The sequence below is a fragment of the Thermobia domestica genome, chromosome 1 (genome assembly GCF_964235325.1).
Source record: "Thermobia domestica chromosome 1, izTheDome1.hap1.1, whole genome shotgun sequence".
NCBI classification, from domain to species: domain Eukaryota; kingdom Metazoa; phylum Arthropoda; class Insecta; order Zygentoma; family Lepismatidae; genus Thermobia; species Thermobia domestica.
In genome coordinates, this window is record NC_137454.1 from 114,182,537 (window position 1) to 114,197,128 (window position 14,592).

Here is a 14,592-nt window from a genome sequence, read left to right on the forward strand (position 1 = left end):
TATGAGCTGCTGCAACCGGGTGAAACTATGAATGGAGAACGTTATCGACGACAATTAATGCGTTTGAAGCAAGCTCTGGCCAGAACACGACCAGAATGGGAGAACAGACATGATAAACTTATTATTCAACATGATAACGCTCGCCCACATGTCGCAAAACCGGTCAAAACCTATTTAGAAAATGTCGGATGGGAAGTTTTACCCCACCCGCCGTATTCACCAGACGTTGCTCCTTCGGACTACTACTTGTTCGATTGCATGAACAACGATTTGATTGGACAGCGGTTTACTTCTTCAGAAGATATCGAAACATGGGTCTCTGACAGGATCGCTTCCAAGGATGAGGACTTCTTTCGCCACGGAATCCGTACATTGCCTGACAGATGGGCGAAAGTGGTGGCTAGCGATGGACAATATTTTTCTTAAGGTATTTATGTATTTTGTGTTTGTACTACAGTTTCAATGTGTGCGTACCAACCGCACGAATTAATTCCTAGACCAAATATTTTATAGAATGTATATTAACTACAAAACTAAAACTGTAAAGTGATGTAGTTCGTCTAGCAACACTACTATTCTGAAAAGTTTTCTGCTGACAATGGCAAGAAAGCTTTGAAAAAAATGCTCACGGTGAGATTTGCAATCTGGGCGGTTTTTTTTTTTTTTTTTTGGGGGGGGGGGTACAATTTAAGTTTGGAAATGAATTTCTATTTTGTTAGAGATTCATCCTGTCTCTATATCTCGAGAAAATTAACATAAAAGTACTCTTCCCATCATTTGGAAAAGATTACGCAAAATAACTTTGTTAACAAGCTTAGGAAAAATAATATAAAATAATAAAATTCAAGACCTGTTGTGACGTACTTCCTAAACGATTCCAATTTCTCTGCTCCTGAGATTTCAGTTACTTTTCCTCGTGTGATGGCCTTCTCGAGCCACGCAAAGTAACAGCAAACAGCAGCTGCATCCTTGATATGTGCATTGATTATACCTGTAACAAACCAATAAGATATACATCTTACATGAGCTGCTGATATAATAAAAAAGGACAATTGATATTAGAATAACACAATTACGCAAATACTTGTTTTTTACAAAATTAAATAATATTTTTAATATGTAATCTAAGGAAAATTTCTTATCTACCTACTTTAAAGAGCTCTTGCCTAGATAATATTAGTTCATATTACTCAGAAATACTGTTATTTTAACATTATTGTATACATAGGTACACTACCCTAAATAGATATTTTATCTTGGTAAACGCACACATACTATCTATATATACTAGTCTACATTTAAATCTCTATTACTGCACATAATATATCAATTTTCCGTAAATGAAAATGAAATCGTTCGGTGTTACACCCCAAGGTTATGCTGTGAAGGCTAAAGGAAAAAAAATTAAATGAAATCTTTCAGTTTAACATCCCACAATTATGGCCTTTAGGCTAAGGGAGACGATGACTAAGGCATATGAATGAAAGAACTGGTGGAATAAGAAAGTGGGAGAAATACCACGAACACGATGCTGTCCTTGACGGGGGATCGAACAAGAGACCTCACGCACCAGAGGTAAGCGCTCTACCACTGAGGCACCGTGCCCCTCTGTAGGATAAAGGAGACGATGATGATGATGAAAATGAATAAAATGGTGGAATGAAGAAAGTGCAAGAATACAGGAGAATCCTGAGAAAATTTACGCACACCATGACGCGAGCTGGGATCGAACTAGGGATCCCACGTGCCAGGCGTGAACGCTCTACCACTAAGACACCGCAGCCCCCAATATACTATTCTGGTTTATGTTATTTTTAGTAGTAATAATAATAATGGCAACAATGATGTACCGACTTATTGGATTTTAATCACCCCCTCGAATAATGAATTTGACCTTGTTGTCACTTCAGATTCGTGATGACACAGCACGCTTCCCTGTAGCGCATATCTACGGGCATAGATAGCCATTTAGTAGTGAGAGTTCGTGCATGATGGGTAAACGCTAAGATTTATCACTGTTTACCGAAGATCAGATGTAAAGTCTAGTGTCTAAACAACTGGTGTCTCGATCGTACGAACGGAGGCACTAGTGGCGTGTTCAATAGAAGTCACAGTGAAACAGTATCAAGATTGTGACGACAGAAGCGACAAACCGTTGCATTCAGCAGGTTCACATGTCAGTTGACTACACAATAGAACCTTGATCAACTCGAAAACATATTCTCTATTACAATGGTTCACACAATCGTATGTAAGGTCTATTGCAGCAGACGCCCCTGACGTCACCATCTCAGCAACGCCAACAGCTGGCTTGGTACAAGGAATACGCAAATGAACCTCATAAATCTGGGAAGTCTAATTTGTTGAGCAACTATAGATCATGAATGGAAGAAATCATTGATTTACATCACACCAATTCCAGCTGCAAATCCAATGATAAAACGTGAAAAAGTGCAAGACTGCAAAAATCGAATCCAGCTCCGACTTCTGTATCGATGCGTCACCATCATGCTACCCGGACTGTTCTATGAACTTTATATTTAGGTAATATCTAATTTAACTTCTGAGATGATGTGTTATGTACACCTTTGGTTCTAGCGTAGTAGTTAACACATTGGTACGGAAAATCAGAGATCTATCCTTGATTTTCGATTCATTTGTTCATTTTTCACTCTATATATCATCGATAAGTCGCTGTTTTTAATCCATACTGTGGACAGGTGTAAGCGTCTTTCCAGAAACTCCGTAAGGAGCTGGAGCCCTCGAGCATGTTGCCAAAAGTGGAAGGCTGTGTTGGATATGTTTAAGCGGCGGTTGCAGACGAATCTTGATTGGTGTCTGCCATTTCCTGGTCTATATCATCATGATCCATTCTCCTCCCCCCTTCCGCCCAAGACTTTAGTACCTTCCAATGCGATAACGCATTTACTTATCGCACACATCGTATGCAAGAATATTCTGAGAACATGTGAGGGCTTACGGCATCTTCAACGGTCATTAAATTTTCCTTTGAGCAACTGTGGGACGCCATGAAACTATAAATCGTGACTCAAAGATCAGTAAATTTTTATCTAATCTTTTATCGTCCAATTCGCATGGTGCGAGTCGCTGGCATTGCTAAACACAGATAAGAAGCGTGTGACACTGGGAGCGTCTGCTACTCCTCCTAATTATAAGCACAGTCCATGATTATATGGAATACGTTTTAGAGTTAACCACTTTTTGAGTGGTTTTCTGCTCTTCTATGCTGCGATTGTGATCCGTACTAGAAGCTGCTGAATGCAACGATTACCCCAACAATCACCCTTGCGTCCTCTATAGTTTTGCCGGCTGTTCGTCATCTTCATACACTTTCACTAAGGCTGCTCTCGAACATTACTTTTGCGATCAAGGCGCTAGCCCTTCGGGACCTCACGATCTGAACTATGTCTAATAACATTGATATTTGGTCTAGGAATTAATTCGTGCGGTTTTACAAAAGATGGTGTAACTAGCTTATTGTCCCATAGTTTCGTTGATCCAAACATGCGTTGAAAACTACTGTCATTGAGCATCTTGTTTAGAATATGTCAGTTGCTTGAAGCGGAAACAACAACATTTTTCTTCAACTGAAAATGGCGCATTTTGTGCCTGATAAAGTGTTTCTGCGGGGAGTTATTCTTCATTGCTTTAACATGAAGAAAAGTGCTACCGCAAGTCATCATATTTTAGTGGAAGTGTTTGGTGACCATGCTCTAGCTGAGCGAACGTGTCAGAAGTGGTTTGCACGGTTTAAAGGTGGTGATTTCAGCTTGGAAGACCAAAAGCAATTTGGACAGCCAAAAGAATTTTAAGATGAAGAATTGAGAGCATTGCTTGATCAGGATTCGTGTCAAACGCAGGACGAACTTGCAGAAGCATTTGGAGTTGAGCAAACAACAGTTTCCAAACGTCTCAAAGCCATAGGAATGATTCAAAAGATGTCTTATTGGGTTTCACATGAATTGAAAAGAAAGACGTTGAAAGAAGAAAAACCGTTTGCGAATTGCTGCTTCAAAGACAGAAAAGGAAGGGATTTTTGCATCGAATTGTAACTGGTGATGAGAAGTGGATTCATTACGAGAATCCTAAACGAAAAAAGGCCTGGGTGAAGCAAGGTGAACCAGGTCCTTCACAACCAAAACGAGATATTCATTGTGCAAAGGTTATGCTGTATATATGGTGGGATTTGAAACGTGTGGTGTACTATGAACTTGGTGAAACTATTAATGGACACCGCTATCGACAACAATTAATGCGTTCGAAGCAAGCTCTGGCCTGAAAACGACCAGAATGGAATAACAGGCATAATAAACTTATTTATCAAGATGATAACGCTCGACCACATGTCGCAAAACCGGTCAAAACCTATTTGGAAAATGTCGGATGGAAAGTGTTACTCCACCCGCGATATTCACCAGACACTGCTCCGTCTGACTACTACTTGATCGATTGCATGAATAACGATTTGATTGGACAGCGGTTCACTTCTTCAGAAAATATCGAAAAATGGATCTTTGATTAGATTGCGTCAAAAGATGAGGAATTCTTTCGACACGGAATCCGTAAATTGCCTGAAAGATGGGAGAAAGTAGTGGCTAGCGATGGACAATATTTTTGTTAACGTATTCATTTACTTTGTTTTTGAAATAAAGCTTCAATTTTTATTAAAAACCGCACGAATTAATTCCTAGACCAAATAAATCTTGGGGTTTACCCATCACGAGCTAACTCTCACTACTGATTACCCAGACCCGTAGTTAAGCATTACCAAGAAATATGCACGTCATCACGATACCCATGTGACAAGTTCGAATCCACTATTCCGCGGAGCAGACATAATTCAGTGATAGATCAATGCATATACACTACTGAAAACGAATTTAAGAACACCCAATAGGAATTCACAAATCTGATCCAAAGTAGTTACACAAGCAAGATACCGCGGTAGCTCAGTAATAGAGCGTTCACCTCTGGTGAAAAATGAAATCTTTGAGTTTTACGTCCCACGGTTATGCCGGTTAGACTAAAGGAGACGGTGATGATGAGAGATGAGTGAAATGGTGGAATGAAGAAAGTGGGAGGAAACGGGAGAACCCCGAGAAAACCCACGAGCACGGTGTTTGTCCACCACAAAGTTCACTTGGCGGAGGCTGGGATCGAACCCGGGACCCCAAGCACCAGAGGTGAACGCTCTACCACTGAGCCACCGCGCCCCCCATTCACCTCTGGTGCATGAGGTTCCTGCTTCAATTCCAGCTAGTGCCAAGTGGAATTTTTAGTGGACAAAGACCGCGTGCGTAGGTTTTCTCAGGGTTCTCCCGTTTCCGACTTTCTTCATTCTATCGTTTCATTCATTACCATCATTACTGTCTCCCTTGGACTCGATATATAATCGTGGGACGTCAAACTTAAAGACAAGAAGTTGATGGTAAATTATCATAACCTCAACATGGCGCCTTTAAGACATTTATATAGTGTTCATTAATAGCATCAGTAACAACTCCACGCTTTTGCGGGCAGGTAGAAGGTCTTACGAACATTGAATGTCTATGTGGGTATGGTATCCCATGTTCGCTATAAATCTTGACGTAAATGGGCGATGGTCATTGTTGGAGCCTGGCTGGTGGTTCGTGTCATTCCACTATGCCCCATGGGTTTGGATTCAGTGATTAAGTAGGCTAGAAGTATACTGAGTGGAGCAAGCTGAGTTGTCCTCACAGTATGGGAACGCGTGTTATTTTGATGCACGATAAAGTCTCGGAAAATGTTCAGGTGAGATTGGAAAACAGGATTGGGATCTCATAAAAGTATTATCCACGAACCATATTACCCTACGTGAAGACACAAGAAGTGTAGGATTGGTGTTGCAAAAATATTGGTGTGGGTCTTCTTTTGCAAAGTGAGAACACACACTGAAATTTCCTTGCTCAATTACACATCTACGGCACACACTGGATTTTCCTTGTTTATCTGCAAGTCTACGGAAAAGCACAAGTCCGTCACTGCATCCGAGACAGAACTAAGTCTCAATGCTGGACATCATCGTCCTCTATTCGGCTCACTACTATGTCTCCCGACCTACCAGAGACGTTCCCAACGATGAGCAGGCGTCAGGCAGGGATAGTCGTGCAAGAGGAATGCGGGAAGTAGATCTGATTGAAACAATCGATTGTTTGGTAGCCACGCGCTATATGTGGACAATGGTGGCTCTGATCGTATTGGCGGTCGCCGTATTGTCAGCTAAAGCGACCTGAACGATCATTCTGTCTAAGCACTCCTTAGGGCACCACGCGCGCTAGGGAGCACGTCTAGTTCTAGCTTTACAAATCTTGGCAAGCCAACAACGATCAGAAATCTCTCTAGTAAGCACTAACATTGTCACTTTTCTGTATAAAACAATAGAAAATGTTTATATCAGGAACTTGCAGGCCACATCGATTACTTACCTTCTGCTTCTACAGGATTTTTTTTCGCTTTCATTAAAGCAATAGGAGTGATTTCTACAATCCGTTTCTTCTCTGGAATCATTGAAACTAAGCCATAGCTTGATGTATGACTAATCCAAACCTTTTCTTCTTGGTTTTGAATCTGCACAAAAGAAGCATAAATCATTTAACAGAATTAAACACACCTAAGTTTATTTTAAGTTTTTTTTTTTTTTTTAACTATTTCTACACGTGAGATCAAAAAGAAAATGCTTCTAGGTATTCTGATTAATTGTACATGATTAGCATAATGATTTATTGCGTTACAAAACACTATGTATTTAGAAGTATAAAACCTACGAAGATAGGTCATTATGAAAAGGTACACTCGCCAATGGTGTGCAGATGCGACGTTGTCGGATTTCGCTTCCTTTCGTGTGTAGGGCATAACGTAGAACATTAACGCAGAAATTAAGATACTGAAAAACAAATTCGTTCTTAAAAATTTATTACCGCGATATAATGGCATATATCATAAGAACGTACCTTTGAAATTGCTTTCTCGTAATCCAGGAACAAAGCTATTAAAAACGTCGCCCAACTTGCATTTGATATTGTGAAAAGGACACGCCTTAACGTCAGGAGGTTTGAGCCGGACTGTAAATGTGGGGGAACTCGCATAGTAAATTACCTCAATAATACTAAACGCTTTAACAGAAATGTTACAGAAACCAAAATTAAATAAACATATACACAAAGTGTGAGGTTAATGGGTGGGTTAAGAAATAGTCTAACATCTGATATTCAGATCTGTAAGTCTCAGTAGTTTCTTGTGGTCGATATTGGAGCTCTGGCAAACTGGCTTCCACCAAAGTCCATGGGTTCCAAGCTTTTGGTCTCAAGCAAAGATCTGCTTTTGGTCCCTCTCTAAGATTTTACGAATGAGAAGCCAGCGCTAGCTCTGGCTCCAAAGTGAGATAATTGACGTCGGTATCTTAACTTTTTAAATGGCGACCAAATGGTTCGTAGACATGGTCTGGCTTTTTCCTGGTTTTTGCTTGTAGCTGTTGACGTCAGGTGCTGAGGTAAGAGGATTGCGTCAACAAAAAAGGTGTTTAAGAAAGGCTAGCAAAGCAATAGTAGAAAGAAAGGGAGGTGCATGTGCTGTTTATTGGAATGTCAGTCCACATGAATTTGCGTCTTCTAGTAATGGTCTGATATCCGTAAACGAACTGTACTGTCCTCTGCTAGTCTTCCAGGTGTAACGATATAGGCTCCTGTTGAAGATGGTCTGAGGATCGAATAGGGTTGGTCGCAAACCCACAACAGTATGCTGGTATAAGCGAAGTATTCATCGGCTACGAAAGTACAGCGTGCATTCACGCCAATACGAAAAAGATGCATCTGGTCACCAGAACAATTTACGTTGGAACTGTCAGTTTCGTGATAAACGTTGTATAAACGGAAAAGCACTGGACAATCATCTGTCTCAGAAGAAACAGTAGTGCATATGAGACAGAGCTTCATGCGGAGTTTGAACCGTCTGCCGTTAGGACGTGTACCGTGTGACCAACAGGGCACACACTGAACATCTGCAATATGTACCTGAAACTGGATAAGTATGTATCTTTTCATATATTACTCATCTATGTATGTTTCATACTTCCAAATAAACAGTGTTTTGTAAACCGATGAATCATTAATGCTAACCTTGTATTATTTCAATAGCTATTGTTCATAATCAGCATTATTCTATAACGTTCTTGTGACTTACCTTATTTGCCTTAACATCAAATATTGACTGGTCCAAGACCTAGCTTACGAACTGCTTTTTCTAATCTGAAAGTGACTGATTTCCTCCAATTCATGCAAATCGTTAGCTTCCTTCCCCAAATGTCTTTTCCCTCTATCGAAACCTAGTAAAACATCTTTTTCGCATTCGAAAACAATAGATTCGCTTACCCCAGTTCATGTTAATCGTTAAGCTGCAGGCAGAAATGAGTTTGCCTGAAGTTGAAATCAAGATAAATTTCCCACATTCGCAAGCAGTAAATGAACCTCTTTCATGCAATCAAAAGTATTAAACAAAAAGAAATTAGTTATTAATATTTTTCACCTTATTTCACCTAATAATTATGCTTCGTTCCAGCTTTCACGCCATTGGTCAGTGACCTTGGATCTAAGTGTGATATTAGTATTTCCACAGACAGCGAGCAGATCTAATAAAATAATGACTTTCAAGTTCTCTAAGTAGTGTAAAGGGTTAAGTAATTTGTTTCCAATCTCTGGTAAATGGTTTCCCGATCAGAGTTAAAAGGAAAGATTTCTCACCCCCCACCCCACTCCCACCCACCCACACACACAGAGTTTTGTTCACTCGCCTTTCAAAGCAAATTTAAAATCTTCTGTTTGTTACAAGACTTGTTGAGAAAAGATATAATTTCAATCTAGAAGTGTATATATATTTTGATAATTGATATTTTATGGGAGATATAAATTTTTCAGTTTATATATATATATATCCATGACCTAAGCTATTCTTTGCATGCATGACTTTTGACCAACTCATGGCTGACATACTAACATTCTCTGTCCAACACGTACCATCAAATTCTTCATGGTCAAAAACAAGGAAGACCCAATGGATTTTTAGAAATACTTAAGCCTAGGTTTCTGGAAATATGTTTGCGAACTGGAGGATAGGGTCGACTAGACAGACAGTTTCTCTAAACTATCTATTTTGTACTAGTGAAAACCAGCCGCCACGAAAAGCTGCCGTTACAGCCTAGAGAGAGAGGCCAATACCATTACAGAGAATAAGAGTCATTTTACTATTTCAAATTATCCCTTCTTACCCTGTAGAATCACTGCCACTTCCGCTATCTGAAGTATGCTTTATTTTGTTTTCCTATACTATGAGGTACTTGTTCACCGTCGACAGCTATAATTCATTTCCCATCACGAGAGCATTTTGTGCTTAGACTTACACTTTCTTTTGATGCCTTCTGCCGTCTTTTTATCAATTCACAAGGTGATTCTTCCTTATTTGACAACTTCATACTTACAACGAGCCTTCAAATACCCTTTCGTTAATATACTGATCTAACGAAAACATCTTGAAGACATTCCTAAAGGTTGCACTGAAATATGTAAATAATTCTTTTTTATCAATACCAAGAAACTCTCGTTTCATATACTAGTATAAATAATGGATACATTAATCAGAAGTCTCTATATGAAACAATCGTCTTACATTACATTTCGTCTGGAATATCGAGTACAAAGAAAAGAGTACGTTTTCGTAACGAAAAAATAGTCACATTAATTATATTATCCATGACTTTGTTTGTAAATATGTTCCAAATGCTCCACGTTAGAATTGACAAAATACAACACGACAAAAGAAAAGAATAATCGCAATTTACTTTACTATCTCAGAATTTTAGCTAAAGCATTCGTGGAAACTTACAGCATTATCCAGAAACTCCTTCACCTTCTCGTAAGAATGAAACTGAACACAGACACCCTCATTACCAAAATGAGTTCGCAAAGCTGTCGTAATTTTCGTCTTATCGCAGAACAGATGAACTCCTTTCATAGAAACTGCCGCATACGAAAAGAAAACTGGATTGTATGGAATATCACAGCCTCTTGCATTTAATAGCCCTAATTAAAAACAAAAAGAACGGAAAAAGTGTCATTACAGAAAAACTGAACTGGTCGAAAAATCATCTGTATACTAAGATCAATAAAATTTCTTTAAAAAAAAAAATCCTTTGAGAGATTTATACGACAACTGTGATCTCATCCTCCATTCCTCGCAGTTCGTATATTTTTTTCATTCATACTCACCATCTCATCAGAAACGGAAACGACTTTCTCAACCCAATTTATATTGCTTGCCGAAGAATCTCCAATTCCCTTTACGGGATCTGGCTCAATCAAAAACCTAGCTTACGTACTATCAACCTTCCCATCATTCTACCATAGATCACACGCACATCCAGATCCAGTCATTCCTGTAGTTGCAATTCTTCCAATCTCATGTACATGCTTAAATGCATCCATTCCAATAACCCATTCCTTGGTTCTATCAATTATCACCGATACTTCAACACTCAAATTCCCCACTACTGACCCGTCAAAACAATATATTCCAACAAACTTCCACGTAAGAATTCCAGAAATTTACTTATGGATGCTCTAGACAGGAGTGCCCGTAAGTGGATTTTAGGGTGTAGGTTATACTTGAGAGAATATTTGGGAGAAAGGAAGGTACAATTGATGGGAAAATGATAAGTTTGGAAGATAGAATGATAGAGAGTCGTAAATACTATTTGGGGAGAGAATAGTAAATCTGCGGGGCAATAATGGTAGATTTCGGAAGAGGGCATGGTCACCCCTGGTTTTAGGATATGTATGTTTTTACCTTGCATCTCCAGTTAGGTGATTTATTTATCTATGATGTTTGACGGCTAACTTCTTCTAGGCCGCTGGACGAATTTTGATGATTTTTGCCACATGAATGAACCATATCCTAACTTAGGTTTTTATCACTTAGTTTTCCCGAAGGGCATACCATTAGAGGGGTACAAAGTTCGAACATTTATGTCAAAAATACAGTTTCTCACGAGCCTGTCCACTTAGAAATATGGAACTCGGTAAATAAACCACTCATTAAAAACAAGGACAAACATATCCCAGAGTTTTTGAAAATTCGTGTTTTAAGAGAAGAGGGATATTCCATAAAAATAAAAATGAATGTAACGATGTTTGGTGAACAACTTCTCCTAGACCGCTGCACCGAATTTTGGTGATCTTTGGTATATCAGTAGAGCTTGGCTTAGACTTAGCTTTTTATCACATTCTCGACAAAATGTTGAGAAGTGTCGAGGAATTAAAAGGGATGACATGCAAAAATAATCGGAAACGACCGACATTAGTGCCTAATGTACAATTTTCGGGGTCGCTGAAATGAATAGTGACACTACCGATGTTATTCAGGTCCAAATAAACAACCCATCGGCATGGGGGTGAGAAGGAATGGAGTGGGAAGAAGTGACGTGTAAAAATAATCGAAAATGACCAATACTAAACGGCGTAACAAACATCTTGGCATTTGAAGGCGGCGCTCCAAGTTCCCTTTAAATGCTGCTAGCAAATGAGAGGCCAGCGGTATTGCCACGTTTATTTTGTACACATCCACGTTTATTCTTTGCCACCTGATCGCGCTGTAGTTCGTCTGTTTAGCCATAACCACACCCCTTAGCATTCGGCAACATCGCGACAGAGCTTGCGTTTTATTCGTTTAGCTGAAATGCCAAGATGTTTGTCACAAACTTTAGTATCTAATCAGTAATTTTCTGATTCGCTGAGATGAAAAGTGACACTCTAGATGACACTTCGCATCCGCCACATTCATTCCCCATCCGCATGAGGTAAGAGGAAAAGGGACATGTAATAACAGAAAATGACCTATATTAGTGTCTAATCCATAGTTTCCGGGGGCGCTGAGATGAATAGTTTAACTCCCAATGCCGTCTATGTACAAGTTGAGGTTTCAACGCCATGAGGTTGTAAAGGGATACATTACGGATTTTCATCATTACATTTTCCAAGGAGGGATTCAAATATTTTCCATAAGCTTATTCTCCCCGTGCGAAGAACGGACATTGCAGGTAGATATTTAAATAATTTCAGCGTTCTTCGCTACTTTCTTTAGTAACTTTGGAAACTATTACTCTAAATCTATTGTAAGGATCTTCTCTCTCCACACAGATCGATAAAACACACAAATTCAGTATTAATATTTAGTTATCACAGCATAATTTTTCAGGAAGACACTGTGTTATGGGGTGGAAGTAATTAACAGTTTTCTGGATATTTCGTTATTTACTTTACTTACAGGAAGTTTTATCAACTCATTTTCACATTTAAGAGGTATAGCACTGTTTTGAAGAAAAAGTACGGATGACCTGAAGAAAGTGATCACGGGCAGTTTTCTGGAATTTCGTTCTTGTATTCAACAAACCAGATTTTACAAGGATTTATGTTCATTACTTTTTCTACGACACTTCAATTGGAAGAAAGACTCTTACAATGGGTTCAGTGTGGCAATTTCCGAAATTATTGAAAAAAAAAGAAACAACATTGAAATTATTTAAAAGGTACACAATAAATAAACCATCTAATAGAAGATACATGGTAAAAACATTATATTCTAAAAATTCCTCCATATTCTTTAATAAGAGATGAGCAGACATTTGCTATCCTATATGAGAACTGAACTCCGGACTTAAATCATCTATAACAACTCAACTCTACCTATCCCAATCTCTGCTTTGCGTATCCTAGTTTCTTTTCATTTCATTTTTTATAATTATTATTTGATTTATTAGTGTTACTACCATTATTATTTTCCTATTTTTAAGGAGCTTGGTTTACCAAAACTTCCTTGATATATTTCTTCTGTCTGTCCGTATATTCGTCCGTGAGACATACAATTTCAAGAACTACTTGATGGATCAATTTGGTCAGGATGTCGAGGGTCAGAATTAAGGAATCAAATTTGTTGATGAGGGAGATTCATTCAGTTGGTTCCAAGATATGGATAATCAAAAATTGATTTCCCATGTATTATTCCTATGGGAGTAATTATGGTTGATTTGATTTGGTTTGGAGTTTAGTCATTTTCAGCAGCTAAGGTATATGAAACGTGGACCTTCAGCTTAACGTGGGAACTGAACCACATGATCTCCTGCCGGGAATCAAATCCAGGCTTCCCTCGTCGAAAGCATGTACGCTAACCGCTTAGCTACAAGGGAGCTCTCAGGAGTAATTATGGATATCATCTTTGCTTGGTAGACAAACAGCAGTACTGTTGAGGTACATAGAATACAACGTTGCAATAAAAGTAAATAACTTTATACTTAACAAATCTAGAGTTAAATATTTTCTGTTTTTAAAATATTCATTCATCTCATTAAAGTTTTTGAATGAGAAATGGAGAGTGAGGGGTAACCCAAAAATTCAAACTAATTTTCAAGTTGTACACACAGGCAAACCAAACTCCTTCCCGTAGTGTACACTGTGACACTACTGCTTCTTTTGTTTTCTTTTTATAAAATCTTATAATTTGTTTCCTACTTTTATTCAAGTTTTGTTTATATTTATTATTATTTACATATTTCTCTCATGTTAATGATTTATTTTTCCCCCGTTCCCTTTATTGATCAATTCGTTCCACTATCCTCACTTTCAACTTGGGAAATACTATCGCGGGTTTCCAACGCCATTATGTTTTCGGAATTAAGTTTCCTAGTTACTGCTCTGCACTATATTATTTGTATATTCCCTTCTTGAAACAAGACAAGTACCCACAAATACCGTGCTAATCTAATACATGCTTTCTACAATAGATTTAAGATTGCATAAATTAAATCACTAATACTCACATGCGACTTCATCTAAAGCTGTGACAATAAGGAGGGAAGCACCTTTGTCTTTCATTTGATTCCGAATCTCTTGAACTTTTGTTTTCACACTTTTGCCTGTTGAATAAATGCTCAAAACATTATTTTCTATATACTTAAGACAGGTAATATCAAAAACTTATTAATACTTCCTTAATAAACCAGAGAAGTTCTCAAAATCTCAGAAGCAAATTTTACCGTATAGATACTGACTTCCATTCACTCACTACAAGTATTTTATTCTGTCCAAGGATGTAAAGTGCAATCACTTACTTCTCGTTTTAATTCTTCTACAATTAAAATTACAGATTAAGCAATACGATTAATAAAATCCCTATGACTCTCCATATTCCATTTATACAATTATGTTCAGAAATGCCTAATCCTATTCGTTTTAAAACTGTTTTAACCTAATTAGGAACATACTGACGTAAGCATCTAAATGGTAGTCGGTAATTCGACGAAAACATTTGAATGATTGTCATTTTTTCTTCAATGTGTATGTCCTTAAGAAATCACGCTGCTTATACGAGGGTTGCACTGCAAGTTTCGAGAATCACGTACTGGGAATAATGTAATCTGTTAGATTTTGTTATAAACTGTCATCTTTGTTCACTCTAAATGCCAGAAACCGTAAGTAACTCGGAATCTTTGTCTCGCAGGGCATCAGTTTG

General features: G+C 38.3%; 1 protein-coding gene across 5 annotated transcripts in view; it reads right to left on the bottom strand.

The window, feature by feature from the left end:
* Positions 1 to 14,592, bottom strand: part of ApepP (Aminopeptidase P) — a 66,760-nt gene that overhangs the window by 27,019 nt on the left and 25,149 nt on the right. For all 5 annotated transcript variants that reach the window (XM_081761905.1, XM_081761924.1, XM_081761915.1 and 2 more), the window contains exons 5-8: positions 13,901 to 13,996; positions 9,916 to 10,112; positions 6,468 to 6,609; positions 865 to 991 (exon numbers count right to left, since the gene is read on the bottom strand). In XM_081761905.1, the coding sequence (XP_081618031.1) occupies positions 865 to 991; positions 6,468 to 6,609; positions 9,916 to 10,112; positions 13,901 to 13,996 (562 nt within the window). The remainder of the gene's footprint in view (positions 1 to 864; positions 992 to 6,467; positions 6,610 to 9,915; positions 10,113 to 13,900; positions 13,997 to 14,592) is intronic.